Raw genomic sequence first — 20,378 nt, 5'->3', positions numbered from 1 at the left:
TGGAATATCTACATTAATTTCTTTTCTTTGTACTAGACAGAAGGAGAAATGTGAACCTGAAGTTCCTAATCGGTGGTCTAACCACAAAACTAAAAGGTGTAGAATGATGCACCATCACATGCTCTTCATTGATTATAGGAATGATATCTAACCCCCAGGCCACCTAGTCCTCTTTTGTTCTTATTGAAGTTTTAAGATGGGAAAAGAGTTATAATCTGGTTCAAACAAATGAAATACATTGTTGAGCCTGAATCAAAGTATTCTGATTAAGCTACATTAAACATCAGCTTAAATGTCAGTTCTGAATCAAGAGGTGTGTGTTTTATCTCCTCAGACCTACCAAAGATTCCCAAGTGTATAAATAAGATTTAACTGATTTTGGAAAAATCACACTGCCTTAAAAGCAATCCAATTCAAAGATCTGTTCTCCTCTTAAAAGTTATTTATCCAAGCTCAGTCCATAGCACTCCTTCAGTTAAATACACCAGAATCAAGGACTGGAAACCTGTGTGCGTTCTTCGGTGTCGCTGGAGCTCATCGCTGCGAGTGAACCTTTTGCCACAGAACATCCAATTACAAACAAAGGGACGCTCTCCAGAATGCCAGCGGAGATGAGCTCTCAAATGTGAGGTCTTCCCATATACTTTGCCACATCCTGGTATGTGACAAATGTGTTGCTTCTTTTTTCCCAAGTTGGAGCCTCTGTTTAAAAAAGAAAAAAAAAAAAGAGAGAGAGAGAAGTTATTCATTCTAATACATTCCTCCAAAATACTGGTCATATACATACATGGGGCTACATATACCACAACAGATCTGCAAACCAACCCAAGAAACTTCATGTTCTTGTTCCCAATACAACTGGATTCCAGAACATGTCATAAGGAGCTGGAAATAAATTCTATAATGCTATCCCAGCTCCACAGAAAACGATAAATTCAGCTGTGTGTGAAATGTATGTGATAGAAGCATAATCTTTAAGAAGCATACATGTATATGAAATTGGAAAGACAGTTATGACAGCAGTTTGTACCACTTTGATTCTGAAGTGTCCCTATTTTACATTTCCCAGAGTTTCAGGCTTTTACCATATCAAAGATAGTTTTGGCAAAGAAAAACACAAAGTACTGCAACTGCCAAAATGGACACTGGAGATTCTGGCATCGGAGTAGAGAACAGATGGGACTTCTGGCATCTTGGGGAAACCTGAGAATCAGTTTGGGATTTGAAGGCAAGCAGACTAACCTGAATGCTTTCACTAAAGGAGGTGGAAGCTGATCTTGCTGACGTTTAAATGAATTCCTTGGTTTTCCAGTTAAAAAACAGAAATCCATCACAATGAACACAGAATTCACAGATCATATAATCCAGACTAAGCTTGATGCTTATTTTAAGGTGCTGTCTCCCTGAAATGGCAGGTGACCAGGGGAAGCACCTGATACAACGGCCTAATTTTTTTTTTTTAATCAAATCACAAGCGATAGACCCAGAGAAAAAGATCAGTCTGGCCAGTGCAGGGCATCATGATTGATTTTAGCCAATTTAAGAGTTTGCTACTGCTGAAAGGGGCACTTGAGGGAATAGGTCTGGCTGACAACATAGCTATATGAATGGTAAATGCTGGTACAAGGGAGGAGATTGAAAAATGCAGCCAGGCATCAGGCCACCTTATTCATCAGCAACATTAACTTGGAACACCGTAAGTGGATTCTGAAATTACAGTCTTGGGTGCTTCATCCTCCATGACTGATTATACAATTTTCAGCTGCTTCCCCATGGCAATTTTTTTCTTTAAACTGGGTGCTTTAGCTTCTGGTTTACATCTAACAAAAGTTCAGGTTAAAGTGTGTACACGCTTCAAGGAGCTAGCAATTGCCACAAGCATTTCTGAACACGCACAAAATGAATTCACTCTAAAACCTCACAGTGTCTAAAGGGGATTCCAACCTAATCACATATGTACCCAAAACATTACAGACAGTCCAGAAAAGGAAGGAGATAAAATCCCATTAAGTCCTTGGAAATGTTTCTACGAATTCTCAATATAGAGCAATCTTCATAGTGTTTCATTAGTCATTTTATCTCAGAAGATAAAAACATCACCTGTACCTACTAATTATTTGTCATGACAAATACAAGTTTTGATTTCAGAACAAATTCAATAGAAGCAGAAGCAGAGTCCAGAAGGCTTTTGATCCTGTTGCAGCAGGAGAATCATCTAAGGACTTTATCCTCACATCTTCTCCAAACAAACTCTAGTGTCTTCCCCTCCACAGAAATTTGTACAAATATTTTGTAAGTTGGCATGATATAGTACACAAATTGGATGAAATCAATTCTTCATCAGAATTCAATTTTGACATCAAAATTCCCTCAGAATAATGTTAATATTCCTATGTCAATCATTTGAAATGGCTTCATTGCACCTCTAGTCTAGACTGAAGGAAACCAAGGTTCAACTCATGGTCATTACTATGCATAGCCGATACAGAAGACACAATTCTAAGCACCTCACCTAACTGCTGACAGAATTCCTTAGCACACTCCCAAGTTCCAAGTGAGGGGGAAGTTAAGGGTCCACAGAATGAAACTCACAAGACTATTATGAATTAGCAACTAAGTGTATTTATTCTATACAACTTCATATGGGCACCTGCATGTTTGCTTCATGTGTGCTCTAAACTAACAGGATACAAGCCAAATTCTATCTGGACACTTTGCAGCTGTGACAGTCTGGCACTATGCCCTAACACATGATGCTGAGAGGCCTTTCTTGCTGGCCAATAGCCACCATCACTGAATAGATGTATGTGACTCCAGCCTACTCTTTGAGTGGAGTTTAAAAACTAATAATATTAAAGTATTTCCACAGTACATTTTAGCTTTATGAAGATTGGATATGATGTTTCTCAATAACCAGGCAGACTGCTCGAGTTTCTGCAGGAAACACCTTCATCCACTGAGAAACTGGACTTTATATTCAGAGTATTTCCAGCAATAACATTAAGTATTTCAAGGTTAAAACACACACTCATTAATTATTTGAAGAACGTGGTTTTTAGAGTTACGTACCTGCAGTGGTACTCAGAAGCACAGCTCCTCTATATATCAGACAGTAGTAGCTATATCTCAATGCAATTCCAGATGTAATTGTTAGGAGGGTGAAATCTCTAGGTGCAACTGAGAGAAGACTAAACTTTCTACTTACTTCAGACACCTTAACTAGAAGCCTAAAACATTCTATTTGGAAACAGAGTCATTCTTTGAGGCAAGTGTGTCTCTGTCCACTTGCTTATTCTCCATTTATTATATAAGCTTGGGGCTAAAAGGTATTAATTTACAAATCTAATAGATCATCTTCTTCCCTTCCTATTTTCCCTCCCACTAAATAAGGCAAAGATGATAGTGGCTTCCCACTTCTCAAAACTGGTACAAATCTGAGGACTGCAAATTAGTTCAATTCCAAAAGCCAACAACAAAAACCAGAAAGAACTTCTCAACTCGCCTCTGAATCCAGAAAAAAGAAAATGCAGCAAGAAACACCAAAACAAACACTATATGATAAATGAAATTATGATGAAGTCTGCATATGTGAAGCCATTTTCCTTCCTTTTCCTTCTCCATTCAGAGCATAGGAGCAATAGTATTAATTGAGTGAAACATTATTCAGCTTTTTCACACTGATTTAAAGTACTTTTCTTGTTTTAATAGTTACATGTTATTTCTGTACTATGCTAAATACAAAATCATTCATTTCTCCAGAGCTTTTTTTTCCCCTCATCATAGGTACTCACTCACAGTCTCTAAGAAAACATTAATGGCTTTATCTTATCATGACGTTTTGGCATGGTGAACCTCAACTAGTGCAATCGCTTTGTACCTCCAGCTATGAGGCAGAAAGAGATAAAGGCCAAAATTGTCAAACATCCACCAGCTTGAGGTGTCAAGGTTAATGTAGTAGAAGCATATTTTCTCAGAGTACTCTAGATGTTCATAGTCTGCTCAATCAAGTTCTTCACAGGAATGAACTCAGTACTCCTGCAGTGGAAAAAGTGGGGTATATAGATCTACACCTCCAAAATTTCAGAGCTCTGTGGCTGCAGTCCTGTGTCTTGTTCCCTAAACATTTCCCACTTGCTGCAATAAGTGAAGCAGGTGACAATCATTCTACAGCCCTGATCCATTCCCTCTCAGCCATCCCATCCATCAAATGGCACTGATGCCATTTGAAAAAAATAGTATGCAATCAAGTAATTTGAAACCCAGTGATAATGTATATGCACAAGGAATTAAGTTAAAGTTGCCCAGGATATCTTAACTAAGCATTTGCCCAATTTTAAATTTTGCAACTTCAACAACACTTTAAGAATTATGAATGTTATCTGAAAGAATTTACAAAAGCAAATGTTTTACCATCTGAAACTCTGTAAATCACCAGCAGAGTTGAAAGACTAATCAAAACTCAGAATTCCAGCACTAGGGATAAACAGGTAACTCTAGCAGCTATGGAATATTAACACTCAAATATTCTTTCAAGTGGGCTTATTCCTTTCTCCTAAACTCTGAAGGAATTCTGCATTCTGGTGGGAAAGTTGCTCTAGCAACTGTAAGCACTTTCACTCTTTTCTGTTTTCCCACCATTGTCTCCATTATCCTGTTTCTCTTCCAGTTCTAATTCTTCTCACATCCTGACTTCTTGTCCTACTTTTCCTAGTTACTTTGTATGTTTGATGTGTCCAGGCCTTCCTTTACAGGGGATTTCAGATTCTCATCTATCTTAACTCTGTCGTAGCTCTTACCTCAACTCTTTCCCAAAAATCGCATATCTGAGTTTTCAGACAGACTACACCCTTCTCCAGACTTCCCAAACCATCTCTCAAAAAGGTTCTCTCACGGCCTGAAACTTTCAAATTTCATTTTATAGCAACTCCACTCAGAAGGAAGAGGATTTTACAGTATAGATTTATAAATTAAACCACTGTAGTTTGGAATAGAGCATGAGGAAGATCAACACCTGGAATCTCTGTTTCCTAAGAGCACATGCAGTGCAAATCACATTTTCAGAGTTTCTCCTGAAACGAAACAAATCTCAACCCAGGGTGTACTTTGGGCAGATTTTTATAGCAGAGCCAGAGTTCACCAACAACTTAGAAATGTCTGTGCCATGCTGCAGTGAACTACACATAGAAATTTAACAAGAGGAATCTGATGGACAAAGATGCTGCATAACCCACAGATATTATCACCACCTTTGCTGGTGATGTAAATGTATCAGAGTCTTTTTCTCTTCAACACACTTAATGTTTACTCAGCATGGCTACCTGGGATATCACCTCCCTGTACTTGCAAGGCAGGTATCTTGAATGGGCAGCAAGAACTGACAAGAGACTTGACAAGAGAAATAACTTAGCCAGTGCTATTAGAACTCTTAGTGCCACTGGACACTGAGAGGTTCTTCAAAGACATTTTAGTGATTTACACTATAGTTCCCAAATAAATAAAGATCTTCATTTTAGTGAAGAAACTGTTATCAAAATGAACAAATTTTAGCATATTGGAAAGAAGCCTCTGCACAATTCTCTCAAGCACAAACACAACTAAATATTTTTCACTTGTAAAAGGCAGCTTAGTACACCTACCCCTTTCATATCCATAATCAAGGCATTCAAAATTAAGTATTTGGAAGTAGAATAAAATCTTCAGAACAAAAAAAAATAGTAATATTTTAATGAGATGCACAATAATAAAGCATTGTTCCAATGCAACACTGAAGTTTAATGAATTGGAACTTAGTACCTCTTTGTTAGTCAAGTCTCACTAATTTTGACTGAAAACAGTTCAAAATTTGTTATTTAGAAATATTATACAAACCTTGTTATATTATACAAACCTTGTTTTTCCTAGGAACCCAGTGAATAAGAAAACTAGGAAAACTGTATTTTTGTAACACTCCAAAGCAATTAAACTGTGGAAAACTGCTCAATCACTGAGGATATGCAGGAACACAGGATTTAATCAAGTTCTTGACATATGATAGGAAGCCAATTACAGATGTGCATATTCCAAAATATTTCATTTTCATATTTTTAGGGCAATGTTCTATCCCCCTCACTTGGGTGACATCTAACTCCACATTTTTTCAACTAATCTCAAAGGAGTAACTCAGAAAGGATGTAATAATCTGCTTTTTCATCTGCAAACCCCAAAATGGAAGTGGTAGTCCTTTATTGCATAAACTCCTTTGCGTAAACCTGTAGTTTTCTCTCACTGCAGACAAACGCTGTTAACAAAAGCTCATTTCTTCTTGCCCATTATTCATTTTTCATCATTATATGTGTGATATGACACTGAACTTTACATACCTTCCACCACCTTCTTTGCAGTTGGGACATGTACATGCCACTCGTCGCAGTCTTTTTCCCTCCTGATGTGGTTGGTCCCCTTCCTCATCTACGACCTGTACTCTCAAATGTGTTAGATCATTAGTATTCAGTGTAGAATCACCACTGAGCTGCCACTCTTCTGGATCAGGATCCTCTTCTTTAATCCTAATATCTGGGAAAAAGAACAAACACAGATCTGTAAGTAGCCCATTAAACAGACAGAAAGGAAACCATAAAGATCAAATGTTTTTATTCTTGAGAGCACTATGCCTGTCAAAAGTCAACAGCCTTAAGTGCATTCTGACATTGCTTCTGTGCCCTTGTAACCTGTAGTTAAAAGTTTATCTTACTATACATTTCAAAGTTGAAGATAAGCTATAACAAAGCATTATAGTTTAAGTTTGAACTGTTCTTGGTGAGGAATGCTGTCACCAGGAAAATATTACTTGCTTGAAACTTGGGAAAAACTGAGGAACAAGAGGTTGGACAGAGGCTGAAGAAAAAATAAACTCATGTTTCAAATGATCCTGAGTAGCCATTTCTGTTTCCACAGCATTTTTAAATTAATGTCACATTAAGTAGCAACAGCCTTCCTCAATGGTCTTCAGAAGGTTTTAAAATGCACAGAGATATATAAAGTAATGTGAGAAATCAATCTAATAAAAGGTTTTCACCCGAGAAATACTGAGATACCTAAGGAAAACAAATAAATTAATGGTTTTGTTCCATTTCCCCTTTTCACCTGAAATTTATGTCTTCTGCACAATACACAGAAAACATTTAGGGAAGAATGTTATTCGGCAGCATTAGACAGAGATAAGCAACAGATGAGCCACATCTATGTTTTGATATACCAGTAGCCAAAATAGGTCTTAGCAGTTTTCTGTATGCAAAAAGGCCTCCTAATTATTCCTTATAGGATGGACATTTGCAAGTATGTGTACCCTCTCCCTACAGAGCATTCATTCAATCTAATCCAAGAATTAATTACAGCGTCATAACAACAACTGTTTTAACAAATTTACATTTTAATAGGAACATCTTCGCCTCAAACACTATTCTGCATTCCCAGGGGACTCCAAGTCTGAATTCCAAAAAAAGACAGTTTGTATGCATTATACTAGAATGCTGAACCCCAGCCCCTTCTTTGGTTCAGCAGAGTAGTTTACTTTGCATTTTTTCTGTGAAAATGATTAGCCACTTATTAGCACAAACTAATAAGCAAACAAACATAATGCAGTGTTTGGTTTGTTTGTTTGTTAGCTTCAAGTTAACATCTGTCTATCTTTCTGGACACATTCAAGAGACTGCTTCTCCAGCAAAACAAACCCAATTATCATGTAGACTTTTATCCTTAAACACTGAAAGCTTAAGCATTTGAGCTTTGTGGCCACTCTTAAGTTCTTTCTGGGAGTCAGTGTATCAGCCATCGTATCTTTGTAATGAAGACAAAGCTGCAGATTACCTGATAAAATATAAGAAAAACTGTGCTGGGTCATAGGATGAAGAGCATCCTGTCCCAGTAGAGATCAGAAAAGCAACCAATAACAAAATACATAAAGAGTAATAGTTACCTGGTCTACCTTCAAAGTCATCCCCAGTATTCATCTATTTAGAGATAAGGGATATTGCTACACAAAAATTTGCTTGATGCTAATAGAGTCTCAGCCCAGTCACCCCCAACAGCACAGTTTGTTTTTCTTTTGCACACATAAAACCATATACAGGACTGCCCTGCACCCTACATCACTGATGTAACTACAGTTAAAGTAATTCTCTACAAAATCACTGTATTCAGAAGAGAATTACAGGTCAAAACCAGGGAAGTCTAGAATATTTATCTGGTTTGGCTGCAAAAGTCAGTGTTAGAAATGAAGTTTGCATGAATTGGATAGGCTCTGAGCTGTGGGAATCCAGAAGCAAGCACAGTCACATCTGCTGATTTTTTACACATGTAGTACAACTGTGATAAGCTTGCCCAAAGTCACCTGCACACCTTCACTGTTACCATCACAAGTTCACAATTTCAGACAGCACCATAATAAATATCTTTCATGTGGAGACCTAGAAAACCTGTGGCAACTTCTGGTCTTCTACATGAGCCACCAAACAACTTTGCCACCAAATTAAGCTACTTTCTGAGACTCAGCTAAAAAATAACTTTATTATCTGTATGTTATAAATAAAATTGCTTTTATATAAGCAAACATTGCACCACAATAAAGCAAAGTTTACAGAATTATCTTTCAAATAACTACTAAGTATATTAATACATTTTAGAGCAACTTTAGAAAAAAGCAGAAGCCTGATTCAGTCTTGCACAAAAGGACACATAATAGGAATTTAAATACAGCAAGGCTGCCAGCACAGTCCAATGCAAGTCTCCAACCAGTTCTTTAGGACTGTGTGTTACACATTATACTCCAAATTCTTTTACCAATCAAATGTAACACAAAGTATACACTGTATAAATTCTTGTCTTATTTAAAATAACAAATAAAGTACTGTTAATAAAATAACATACAGTTTTAAGAAGGTAATTTCATTATGATCTCCCTAACACTAGACAGTGTGCCTGCAAAGTCAGTAGCTGAATCCAGTTAAGACTGCATTGATATACTTTCAAACAGATATGCAAAGATGAATGGTACAAATTAGGGTATGGATCTGTGCTCCCAAGACCCAACTCCACTACTGAAGTCAAACATTCCACATGATTTCTCCTATTACCCTGACCTCCCAAAGTCACACTCTAATAATAGAGATACACATAAGAGTAGAAGCATGTCCAAAAAGTCTATTACTGCATGCCAGTATCCATGACTTTCTACCTTCTATGCAATGTCTGTTCCACTTCACAAAGTTTTGTCATGAGTTCCTTCCACTTTTTCATTAGTATCTCTCTGTTTATTCCCAGTTTCTCCCAATCACCACCATTCCTGCAGCAGCACAGAGACTTATAATAGTTCTATAATGATAGATGCACAATTGGGAAACTTGGACAAAAAAAAAGGACAGAAAAACACACCTAACAGTTGAGGATACTGGAGAAGACAACAATTCACATAGATATACAATAGTTTATAGCATTATTCTAAAAAATGCAACACTGAAATGAAGACAAAGTAGTACTGTGTTCTTAATTTTGTGCTGTGCTTTCTGGTTATCTTGGTAAGGCAGAAAGTGTAGCTATTGCTTTAGTTATTCATCAGAAGGAATATCTTCTACTCCTGGCACACAGAAAATTACAACATAAACTGGCAATGTACAGACAGGACTTTTTAATACTTATCTGAGTTGACTATACTTGAAACAAAACACAATTAGAAGAAATATCAATAGATAAAGTGTTTATATAACCTCTCCAGGAGTAGTATAGCAGAGAGTGAACTGCATCAACCCCACAATGAATGTGATTGCCTTAAATGAGGTCCTCAGAACCAATGAGTCTGTTGCCCTCCAAGTAGGTTTTTACATTATTTCAAGAGATAAGGTTAAAATTCCACCAGTATTTTTGGAAGGAGAAGGAGAGGCACTCATGAAGCTGTTGAAAGGGCAAACCATGGAGAAGAGCTGGAGATTAAGTGCTCTCCAATGCAATGGTATCTGAGATGATGAAAATTCACATAGATACCAGAGACGATGTGTATCCCCAGTGCTCTTCTAGATATGTTCTATTCTAATTCAGCCTCAACTGAGAGAATTTACATAAACTCTGCAAAAAAGAGGCCTAAAATAATTTATATAATCCATAAAGTCATGACAAGCTGATGCAAACACTAGCAACTTTGAGGCTACTTTTGTCTTCTACCAAGGCTAAATAAAGGTTACATTTTCTTCATTAGTCTTTTATTTCCATGCTTTCAAATTTCTATATGCCCTTACTTTTAAATTCGAGACTTAGTTCTAGGTAAGCATGAAGGGGAATTTTAGACAAAGATATTGTTTCAAACTGCCAACAGATTCTAAAAAACATATATTGTGTTCAGACTCTGCTTCCTTTCTAGTGTGCTAGATTTGGTTTAGGTTTGGCTTTTCCAAGATGGAAATTGGGATCTTGGTGAATAATTCTGTTCCAAAGGTAGTATTTCATAGTCATAGAAAGCCCAGAGCTGGCTACAATATGGAACCAGATTGAGTGCATTTGACAAATCAAACCAATAAGAAAGAGATTTGTTCGTTTAAAGTGTTTCAGAGAAGAGTAACTAAACTGACAGGATGAAACAATGCAGATGGAAACACAGTTTAAACTATACTTGAGGACATGTGAACTATAATCTAGTGTGGAGAGAAATACTGTTGCCCACTCCTATACCCAGGTCATTTACCTACTTCTCCAGGTATCAGATGAATGCATCAATTAATCTTCACATTACGTCTTGGTCTGTTTCAACCAGGACTTAAGAACATGCTATTTTCTTCATCTATGGAAAAAAGTTTTAGTTTGCCCAAGAGCCACAGAAACAGGGGTAAACTGAGAAGGGAAGGGGATGCAGATTTTTTAATATATATGCCTTTGCAGAATGTCACAAAGGCACACTTAGTATTACATTATAACAGTCTGCAAATTGTGAGCTTGTAGTTCAGCTGCTTTTCCTAGATGCTGAAAGCCACCCCCCCTTCCACTCAGCCAAGCTTTACAAGTTCCTGATCTGAGAAGCAGAAATATGGTTTGAACTGAAAACAGATTTGCAGCAGCACTGCACATACCTTCCCACCAATATCCTCACAAAATCACAATTTGACTGCCATTTCAATTGTTTCTGATTGTTTATTTTTCCAAATAGGGGCTTCCCTTCCTATCTTTCCCAAGAAAAGAGATATAAAGAGATGTTCATTTCCACTTCTTTTCCATCTTCTGTTGTTTTCTGTTTTCTCTACAGTTCAACCCCCATTCCCTTGGAATTTAAATTTCTTAAGACACTGTTCTTGTTCTTTGCCATCTAAACTGAACTATCTAAATTAAACTTCCTCTACTAGCTGACCAGCTGTTCAAGCCTTTCAGACAAGAAACTCAACAGAAAGAATGATTTTTACTCTGATTTGCCCCCAGATCTTAAGTGTGAATTTAGACATCTTTATTACATAATAAATTACAAGGCAACATGAGGTACACTGCAAAGCATCGTCTTGAAATACTGGTGAACCTCAACTCAGAAAAAAGACTGTCATCTAGATTCAACAGCTCTAAATCAAATTTTAAGCTTCTGAGGAAAAATAACTTATGTACAAGCCTAAGAGCAGGACCTTACAGTACTCAAGCAGTACCAGCAAAATGATTACAAATACAGCAACAGATTTGTTTCCTTGCAAGAAACACCACACAGTGTATGTACAACTGATCCTATACATTACTCTAAGCAAATATTTAAGTATTTGAATGATTAAAGTTCTTTAGGTAGTGCTACCTCAAGGAACACACTATGCATCAAGGAACAGTTACTTGCCCTACAGTAACTGTACTCACTTGAGGTGTCTACAGATTCTGGATTCTTATAGACAGTAATGCCTGCTGCAGCATGCACTTACTTCTATTCTTCTCAAAGCTGAAAATCTAAGAAGGTCTAACTAAATAGGGGAAGAAGAGTTCATCATGCTTAATACTGAAGAAGCCACTAACTCCAGAAATGTAAGGAAAGCAAGAGGACAGAGAATTCTCTGACCAGCAGGACTAAGTGTTTCTACATAGAAGAGTATCTGACTGCTACTAGTGTCAAACAACAGAATTGTCAGCAGTAATACAGGAAGACCAAATTGTTCAGTAAGTGTTTCTGTCCTGTATTTAAGTAAAAGCCAAATAATTGTCCTACTACTAGATGACAATGAAAAGCTTCCCACTGACAGTAAGTCAGGAGCATGTAAAAACAGCTACGGAAGCAAACACTTAATAAATCAACAGAATGATAATTTTCATTTGACACTTTTTAAGAGAAGGCTGAAGAGCTCTCTGCAGTTGTAATGCTGCGAGCCTTTGGCCATGTGAATGCGCCAGTGGGTTTGAAAAAAGCTAATACTGTGATAATACTGAAAAAGAGTAAACAAATACTCAAAGAAGTAGGGACAGAATTAGTGCACTCAAAATGCAATTATATGAACAATTAGATTTAAAACTAATTTTTTTATTTAAATCAATGACACCGTTGTTGATATAATATACTTGAGAGTTCTGCACAGCAAGTGTCTTACTAGGATGCAGGAAAACACTTTGATTAAATGAAGTACAAGACATACTTGGAATACATGAATTAAATACTGGCATGAATTTTAGATGCAGGTTGAGAACTATCATTTCTCTATGATAAATTATGAGGATGCCATTGACAATGTGCATTTTTATCACCTTTTACTCTTGAAATTACTGCCTTTTGTAAAAATACAAGTCTTCTACAAGCAGTAAAAGACAAGCCACCTACAACCCAGCCTGATCTTCAAGAGTGCAATAGGGCAATCAAGAGGGCAATCACAACTAGGGTCCTGGTGAGTATTCCTAGCATTATAAAAATACTGTCATTGTCCTTGCAAGAAACTTCAGATACTTTCTATGAGCCAGATGCACTGACAAGTTTGGTTCTGATCTCAGAGATCAGAACCAAAGTATGTGATCCTGCCAGGAGGTTTGAAAGGCAAGAAAACTGCACAGGACCTGAAACAATGGCCCTAAAGTGCTGAGACTGAAAAAAGACAGAAGACAAGTTTCCAGCCTTCTTCTTAAGAAGTTGTAGCAGTACTGGAAATAAAATTCTTTCCCTCTTTCACTCCATGGATACCTGCCATAGATCCCCATAGGTATATGAGAGCTTTCATTTTGTGTCAGGAGTATCTTGCAAAAGGAATGTGTACCTGAAACTGGGTAATATACTCTTTTGTGAACATCCTGAGGATATCTGAGACTAAGGTAACTCCAGCTAACCCCCTTAGCTCTGAGAATCTATGCTGCATCCCCAGACACTCACCATACACAACATGTATTTACTTAGGAGTAACATACATGCAAAAAACTTTCAGCTCACCACCACCAGCTGTGAAGAAAATTCATTAATAAGCAGTTTTGGAACAAAGAGGAGAAAAGCCCATGAAGTACTAATGCAGAGGAAGGATGCAACAATTCAGTATTTTCAAGAATTTGAAGAAAAAATATCATTCTATTCCACAATAGATATTGCACTAAAAAATTAACCAGACTAACTGAAGTTCTGCAAACTTTAAGTGAGATAATTTACTATATGCTGTTATAAGCACAACTGTGAAACACATAAAAGCATGATCATCTAATTCTTCCACAATTTATTAATTTCCTTTGAGAATGATGCTAAAATAAGAAATGTAATTTAAGCATGCTGACAGCAAACTATTTACACAAGATTGGTACATAAATAGCTCCAATTCCCATACTAACTTAAATTCATCCGTTTCAAATTTAATTTTCATATTAAGAAAATAGTGGGGAGAATTGTTTCAACTGTTTTGATTTTGTAACATAAAAGCTAAATGCCTCAAATGAAAATTGGACAGCCAGAGAGAGACTTTGTCAGATAAAAATATTTACTAAACATCACTACTTCAATCTACTTCATGCATTTCATAAGACTTTTTTCTTTTTAAAATGAGATTCTATTTCAAATTGATACCATGCCCTTGTCTCAAAGTCTTGTTATAAAGAATGCCTTAGAAGGAAAAACTGCATAATTGAAATTAAAATTAATAAGGTTAAAAACTGATACTTAAAAAGAAAAAACTAAGCTGTGAAACACTGAAAACCAGCCAAAATTGTTTTAAAAGTTCTAGATGCTGGAAGAAAGCTATGCTTTAAGTAGCACTCTGCTCTACTTCATCTGAAGCACTAAAACATTGAAACATGTCGTTTCAATGCAAGTAAAACTGTGAATGCTTCATTTTTAATTTTGTTTCAGCATTTAGACTGTTTTAGGAAACAGATATTAGACCAAAGCCTCACCAGGTATCAGCAGATGAAAGATAAATTGTCACTTGGGCAACTATTTCCCTTGAAAACTGTCAGGCAATGTTTTGGTCAAATTTAGAGCAGGTGAATTCCTTCGGCCTGCCCAAGCCGTCAGATTGCAGCAGGAGTGAGTGGAACTGCCAGCAGCTCCCACTCACCATCAGCTGGGCAAGTTACCTACAGGCCTGACTCTAGGGTCAAGGCAGCAGGAAGAGGAGTCCTGCAGGACCTGTGTACACTCCTGCACAACAGCAGCTGGAAAGAGAGATGGAGGAGTGAAGACCTCAGTTTTGGAGTGACACTTCAGTCAACTCTTGAAAGGAATCCCTTTGACTTGATTCCAGCTGTAGACCAACCTGGAAAACTGTTTGTAGGCTAGGGGTTATTTCTACTAAAATAAATGAATCTTCCAGGTGAGTGTGTCTGAGTTGATAAGCAGTAAAGTCCATTCTCAAGCCAATGCTACCTTCTTTCACGTCATTTGCTAGTGTCTTCAGGTGCTACTGCAATGGTCAAAAAGAAGTATGTAAAAAAAATTATCCAGCATCCTATTGCAAGTTATTGCAACCTATATAAGACCTGGTAAAGGTATTATATAGGTTGCATATATATGCATATGTATGGCTTGACCCCAAGCCATTTTTTCCGGGAAATAACCAATCCCAAACTGATTCACTACATTAATAAATTAGCTGAGACACTATTACAATTAGAATTTTATTAGCATCAAGTTTCCTTCAGCTGGACAATGGCTTGGGGGCAGGGAGAAAATCCAGTAACTTAAAAATTCTTCCAAGCTGACAAAACTTACAGGATCAGAAATATGAAGGCCAAGTTGGTACATTTCAGTTCCTGAAAGTTTTCCAAAATAAACACTACATTATATGAAATGTTTGAAGAAGAAATCTATATAAACATGCTAATAAAAAACTCCACCTTTCTTGACCAGGCAAGTCACTAAAGAGTAATGTGAACTGTGCATGTAATGGCTCTGTTTGTTATACAAAATACAGTATTTTATTATAAACTGCCAACAAAAGAAGTACACTTCTAGAGAGCTTTCTCAGGTTTAATTTCCTCTCAAAACCAGAACAATGAAGCCAATACACAGGTGAGAAAGGTGTCACCCTTCAGTGCTTAATATATAGATACTATTTGATACAGCTTTTTGCTAGAAAAGCAATGCTGAGGAGTCCTGGCTGTGAGTAACCAATACCCTTCCCCTGGTCACCACAATGCTGACCACAATGAGGAATGTGAGTTCTAATAAACATCCTGAGAAAAACAAGCTTGGCCAAAACTTTCCAGAACAAATTCACTGCAACGTAGGTCTGCACATACATGTGCCTCATAGAATGGACATTTTGGTACAAACTTAATTACTGGACATCTTTTGAAGAAAACTGTACATTTACTGGACAAAGCTCTTAGTTTTGTATTAGGGTTTCAATGGTTTTCCATTACGTAAACAAAATGTAGGACCTAGGTAAAAACATTTTTTCCCCTCACACACAAGAACAGTAAAGACATCCTCTGCTGCCTACCTGGGGAGTGAGCCTTGGAAGAACACCTCTCACACAATGGGCTGTAACAATGAAAATCTAAAACCTAACTGCTTTCCCAGCCACAGTGCTAACAGAACAAAGTACATTATTTGGACTTCAGATAATTACCAGCCATCTCTGACACAAAACTAGGAATATGTTCTTTTTATTTTTGCCCCAGGTAGATAAATTTTCTTAAATGAAAACAGAAAATACAGCCTGACTCTACTTGGTATGAAAGGAGTGCATTATCCAGCTTGGGGGAGAAAAACAGCGAAACCCTTCTTATCTTGCTTCAAAGCTCATTGGTAGTGGACAAAAAAAAAGCAATCAAGTAGCTTCACACCGTTTAACTTCTCTTGTTCTGCTGTCTCTTCCACTTACCTTCTTCTTTCGGTTTAAAATTAAACTTTTTCCTTATTTGCAAAACAACAATAGACTTCTGACTGAAAAAAGCCCCCTATGATTTCATAATCTGCTTCTAATTGTGTATTTATTCTCCAAACTGAAGAAAGGTTGTGAGGGGTTATAAATAAGAAGGAGAGGAACACCTCTGAAAAAGATTCTCTCAGACAAAATACCAGATGCATATGGAAAAGACACTGAAAGTCAATCAAGATAATGCAGTTTGATTCTGTCAGAAGCAGTGTCACACTAATCATTACTGTGGGAAAGTGAGGTTCTTCTAACATAAAGGAAGGGACAATTACATTCTCCCAAAATTTAGGGAATGGCAGTTTTAATAGCTTCCAATCCATTTATTATTCCTAGACAAGTAGGAAAAATGTTACTATAAATCTCCATCTTATCTTTAATATCACCAGGTGTTTATAGCTATGCACTTCAGGCAAGTTTCTGCTATTCATCCAGTACTTCTGTCTATTTAATCACATCTCATATATCCCATTTAGTCTCTTGCCTTCCCATGTGAAATTCCTTATAGGAGAATACAGTTAAAGAACACTCGATGGAACTCCCTTGCATTTTATTATAAACCATGAAACACTCTTGAGAATGATCAACAGACAAAATGATACACACCACAGATCAGACTCAACTTCTTTCTCATGTGCCTAGCTGGTTTGGGGTTTTTTTGCTTTCTTCTTTTCCTTTCTATTCTTCTTCTCAAGTTTCTGCTACAGTAGTCCACAAGCAATATCATTAGCTACATGATCCTATACTAAATATAAATCTCAGAAATAATCCTCCTTGTATTAACCATAGAGCTGATAATAATTAGTAAAGGGCTCTTTTTCTGAGACTTAGATTCTGACATCTGAGTTTAGTTGTGTTAACATGCAGGATTATATGCTTTTTGTACTGACATCTATATCCTCGGAGCTAACAATGTGTGATGGAGACAAACCAAGACTTCCTGTGGTCACTGTAAACAGAAAATTTAAGAATCAAGATCAGACAGAAGAGCAAATGCTGTGAGCAGAGCATATCCCTTTGGTGCTGTTGTCTACAAGCCAATGAAAAGTAGGCTTATCTAGATCTGAAAAACTTTACTTGATGGTAAGTTCATAATACAGAAGTAAATTCCAAAACAAAATTAACTGGAAAACATCCCAGCACAGTATTTTCAATTCAAATTTTAGATTTCAAATGGGAAAGCAAGCTTCATGACATAGAATACAGCAGTATCAGTAACTATACAGGTATTATAATCAGCAGGTCTTCTAGGCATGTTTCACTTAACATTGCGTTCTTCTCACAAGCTAAAATAGACATACAAACCATGCATACTTCACTTAAATATTTATGCTTCAGTATCTTGATGAACCAGAGGGCTGGATCCCATGATTACAGTAAAACAGCAATTCCCAAGCTACTTTGTGCAACCGTTTCCCCCAAATGACCTCTACTGCCCCTCGTAACTAGCCTGGGCACAACCCAATAATGTGTTTAAATGGCTTCTGGTATAGCAAAACCTCCTGAACTGAAATCATCTCTTACTCTTTTTGTTTAGCTAGTCATGCCCCAAAATTCAGAATGGACTGTATCAAATTTATCAAAAATAAACAGCCATGTTTATTTCTTCTCACATGAAGAAATACCTATTTTAAGAAAACAATATTTCTTCTCCACCAAGATATAACATGTGATACTCATAATTAATGATTGTACTGTAAAATGTAATACAAGTAAGCAGTACTGAAAATTCACACATATTCTTAAGCATAGCCTCCATTTTGATATATGCATGCTTGTTTCACTGACCCTTACACAAGTTTCCTACATCATAGTAACACTGATAGTAAATCAGTAGGAAATTATTTTAAAGAAAGAGCAGATGAATAGCAGCACCTCAGGAGATCTGAAAATTTTAAGAGGAAAAAAAATTGCATCAACAGAAATATTTGTATTTTCCATAGAAACATCATCTACTCAGGGCTAGGAAGAATGGGTATGTTAATGATACTGATGCCTTAGAAGAGTGGCAGCTGATAGCCACATTTCCCCCTTTTCAATTTAGTATACAAATCTTCTCCAGGGTAAACCTTTACGTACAAACACTGAAGCACTGTTAACCAATGTAACTATTTGGGAATTACATGAGCTCATACTAAAAGGAGTGAGGTAAGACTATGTTTTAAAATCACAGTTTCTAATTGAACAGCATTTTCACATAAAGTCTATCATCACCATTTTGAACCCACTGTATTTGTAGGCTTCAATAGCAAGACAATGATGTTCTGATTATCGCCATTTAAACCAACAACATGCAGTAATAAAAACCAATCTTTTGTAAAAGAGTAAGATAAATACCTGCAGGACTGCCAGCATTTTCTCCTTGATGCAGCTGAATACCAGCAGAATCTATAGAGTTTACTGTAACTGTCTGTAGATTTGGCAATTGAGCAGTGCTTAGACTAACTGGAGTTGATGTCAACGCACCACCTGCTGCAACTTGACCAAGAGTGAGAGTCTGCACAGGAGTCAGAGTTATTTGTTGACCAGGTGCATTCTGAATTTGCAAGTTCTGCAAGTTCTGAACTCCTTGCACTTGAAATGTCTGCCAGGTTATCTGCCCAGAAGGGGTCACTGTTTGTGCCTGAATTAAGAAAGTTCCAGGATTCAGCTGCAGTTGAAGATTTTGAAGAGCCTGTTGAGATATACTTTGACTTGCTTGAACACCATGGATTGTCTGTTGCGCAATACCTTGTACAATCTGGGCTTGACTGGTTGGCTGCTGCGACTCTTGTAGCTGTATGTGTTGTACAATTGGCTGTGCTGTGGAGACCTGAATATTCTGAGCTTGCGTGTCATCAGAGACTGATGTCTGGATGTAATTTCCCTGAAGATCAGAACCATGAACTTGACCACTAGTCGTGGTCAAGTCATTTGCATTTTGTTCCAATATACTTGAACTGTCTATGGTAACGGGCAATTGTGATGAAGATGACGTTGGCACAAATAAGTCATTATCAGTGGCAGTTTCTGTGATTTCAGGAGAAACTTGCTCACCAGTCCTCTCAGAAGTATCTGAACTCTCCATGGCCTGTCCAGTATTTATCAAGTGCCCATCTGCATTAATGCCTGCTGTCATGGTTTGAGAACCACTGCCAAGTCCCAGAGAATCTAGATCAACACTATTAATGGGTACAAAAGTGATATTCCCTGGCAGTCCAAGAGGGACGTTAGCAACCACTTGTGCTTGGCCAGGGTAAGACGAACCACCAATTGCAACTCCCTGAACCTGGACTTGACCAGACTGACCAGATAAGATATTCTGAATATTAGCTGAAGATGTTCCAGAGGCAATGATGGTTTGATTTGAGCCAGGAATGATCTGAATTTGACCAGTTTCTTGATTTATACTGCTATTATCAGAAGAGGCTGCAAAGCCAAGTTGAACCTGCTGACCATCCGCTGTCTGGATCTGGGGTATTACTTGGTATTGTACGTTAGACACCGTACCATTCGACGAATCTGATCCTGGTGCAACAGAAAAGATTTGTTGATTTTGCAAACTCTGAATAGGAAGGACATACTGCCCACTTGAAGTTACTGTGGCAGCACCTGGAATCTGTACTATATTACCAGCTTCATCCTTTATAGTGGTAGGAGCTGCAGACAAGACCTCCCATCTGTTTGGAGCTCCAGCTAATTGCACAGAAGCCAAATCCCCTGTCTGAATAAAAAGAAAAAAGAAAACAAAAAATTAAAACAAATGTTGTACAGACTATGTGTTAGACCAGTCATGCAATTCAGCACTAGATATTGATACACTACTGGAAAACATGCAGTACAGCTCATATGACCACCAGCAATTGGATCAAAACTATGAAATACAGATTTTACAAGGATCTGCTGCCTAAGTCAGGGTAGCCAGCCTGCGGGCCATGAGCTGCACGTTGCTCGCAGACATGTCAAATGCAGCTCCTATGTCATGGCTATGTCAGGTGACCAGCAGCAGGGTTATTCTGGTGGCAGGGCTGCTGGGTAATCCAAACCCCTGGCTGTGGGAAGGAGGGAGCTGGAAGGGGC

General features: G+C 37.5%; 1 protein-coding gene across 2 annotated transcripts in view; it reads right to left on the bottom strand.

Moving 5' to 3' along the window:
• SP3 (Sp3 transcription factor) overlaps positions 1 to 20,378 on the bottom strand; it is a 34,683-nt gene that overhangs the window by 3,448 nt on the left and 10,857 nt on the right. The window contains exons 4-7 of one of the 2 annotated variants that reach the window (XM_054636772.2): positions 19,932 to 20,022; positions 18,657 to 19,826; positions 6,360 to 6,552; positions 506 to 702 (exon numbers count right to left, since the gene is read on the bottom strand). In XM_054636772.2, coding sequence (XP_054492747.2) covers positions 506 to 702; positions 6,360 to 6,552; positions 18,657 to 19,826; positions 19,932 to 20,022 — 1,651 coding nt within the window. Of the gene's footprint in view, positions 1 to 505; positions 703 to 6,359; positions 6,553 to 18,656; positions 20,023 to 20,378 lie in introns of both variants that reach the window. The other variant, XM_054636770.2, reaches the window with a different exon arrangement.

This window comes from Agelaius phoeniceus, chromosome 7 (genome assembly GCF_051311805.1).
Source record: "Agelaius phoeniceus isolate bAgePho1 chromosome 7, bAgePho1.hap1, whole genome shotgun sequence".
Classification (NCBI taxonomy): domain Eukaryota; kingdom Metazoa; phylum Chordata; class Aves; order Passeriformes; family Icteridae; genus Agelaius; species Agelaius phoeniceus.
This window is presented reverse-complemented; position numbering and strand designations above follow the sequence as displayed.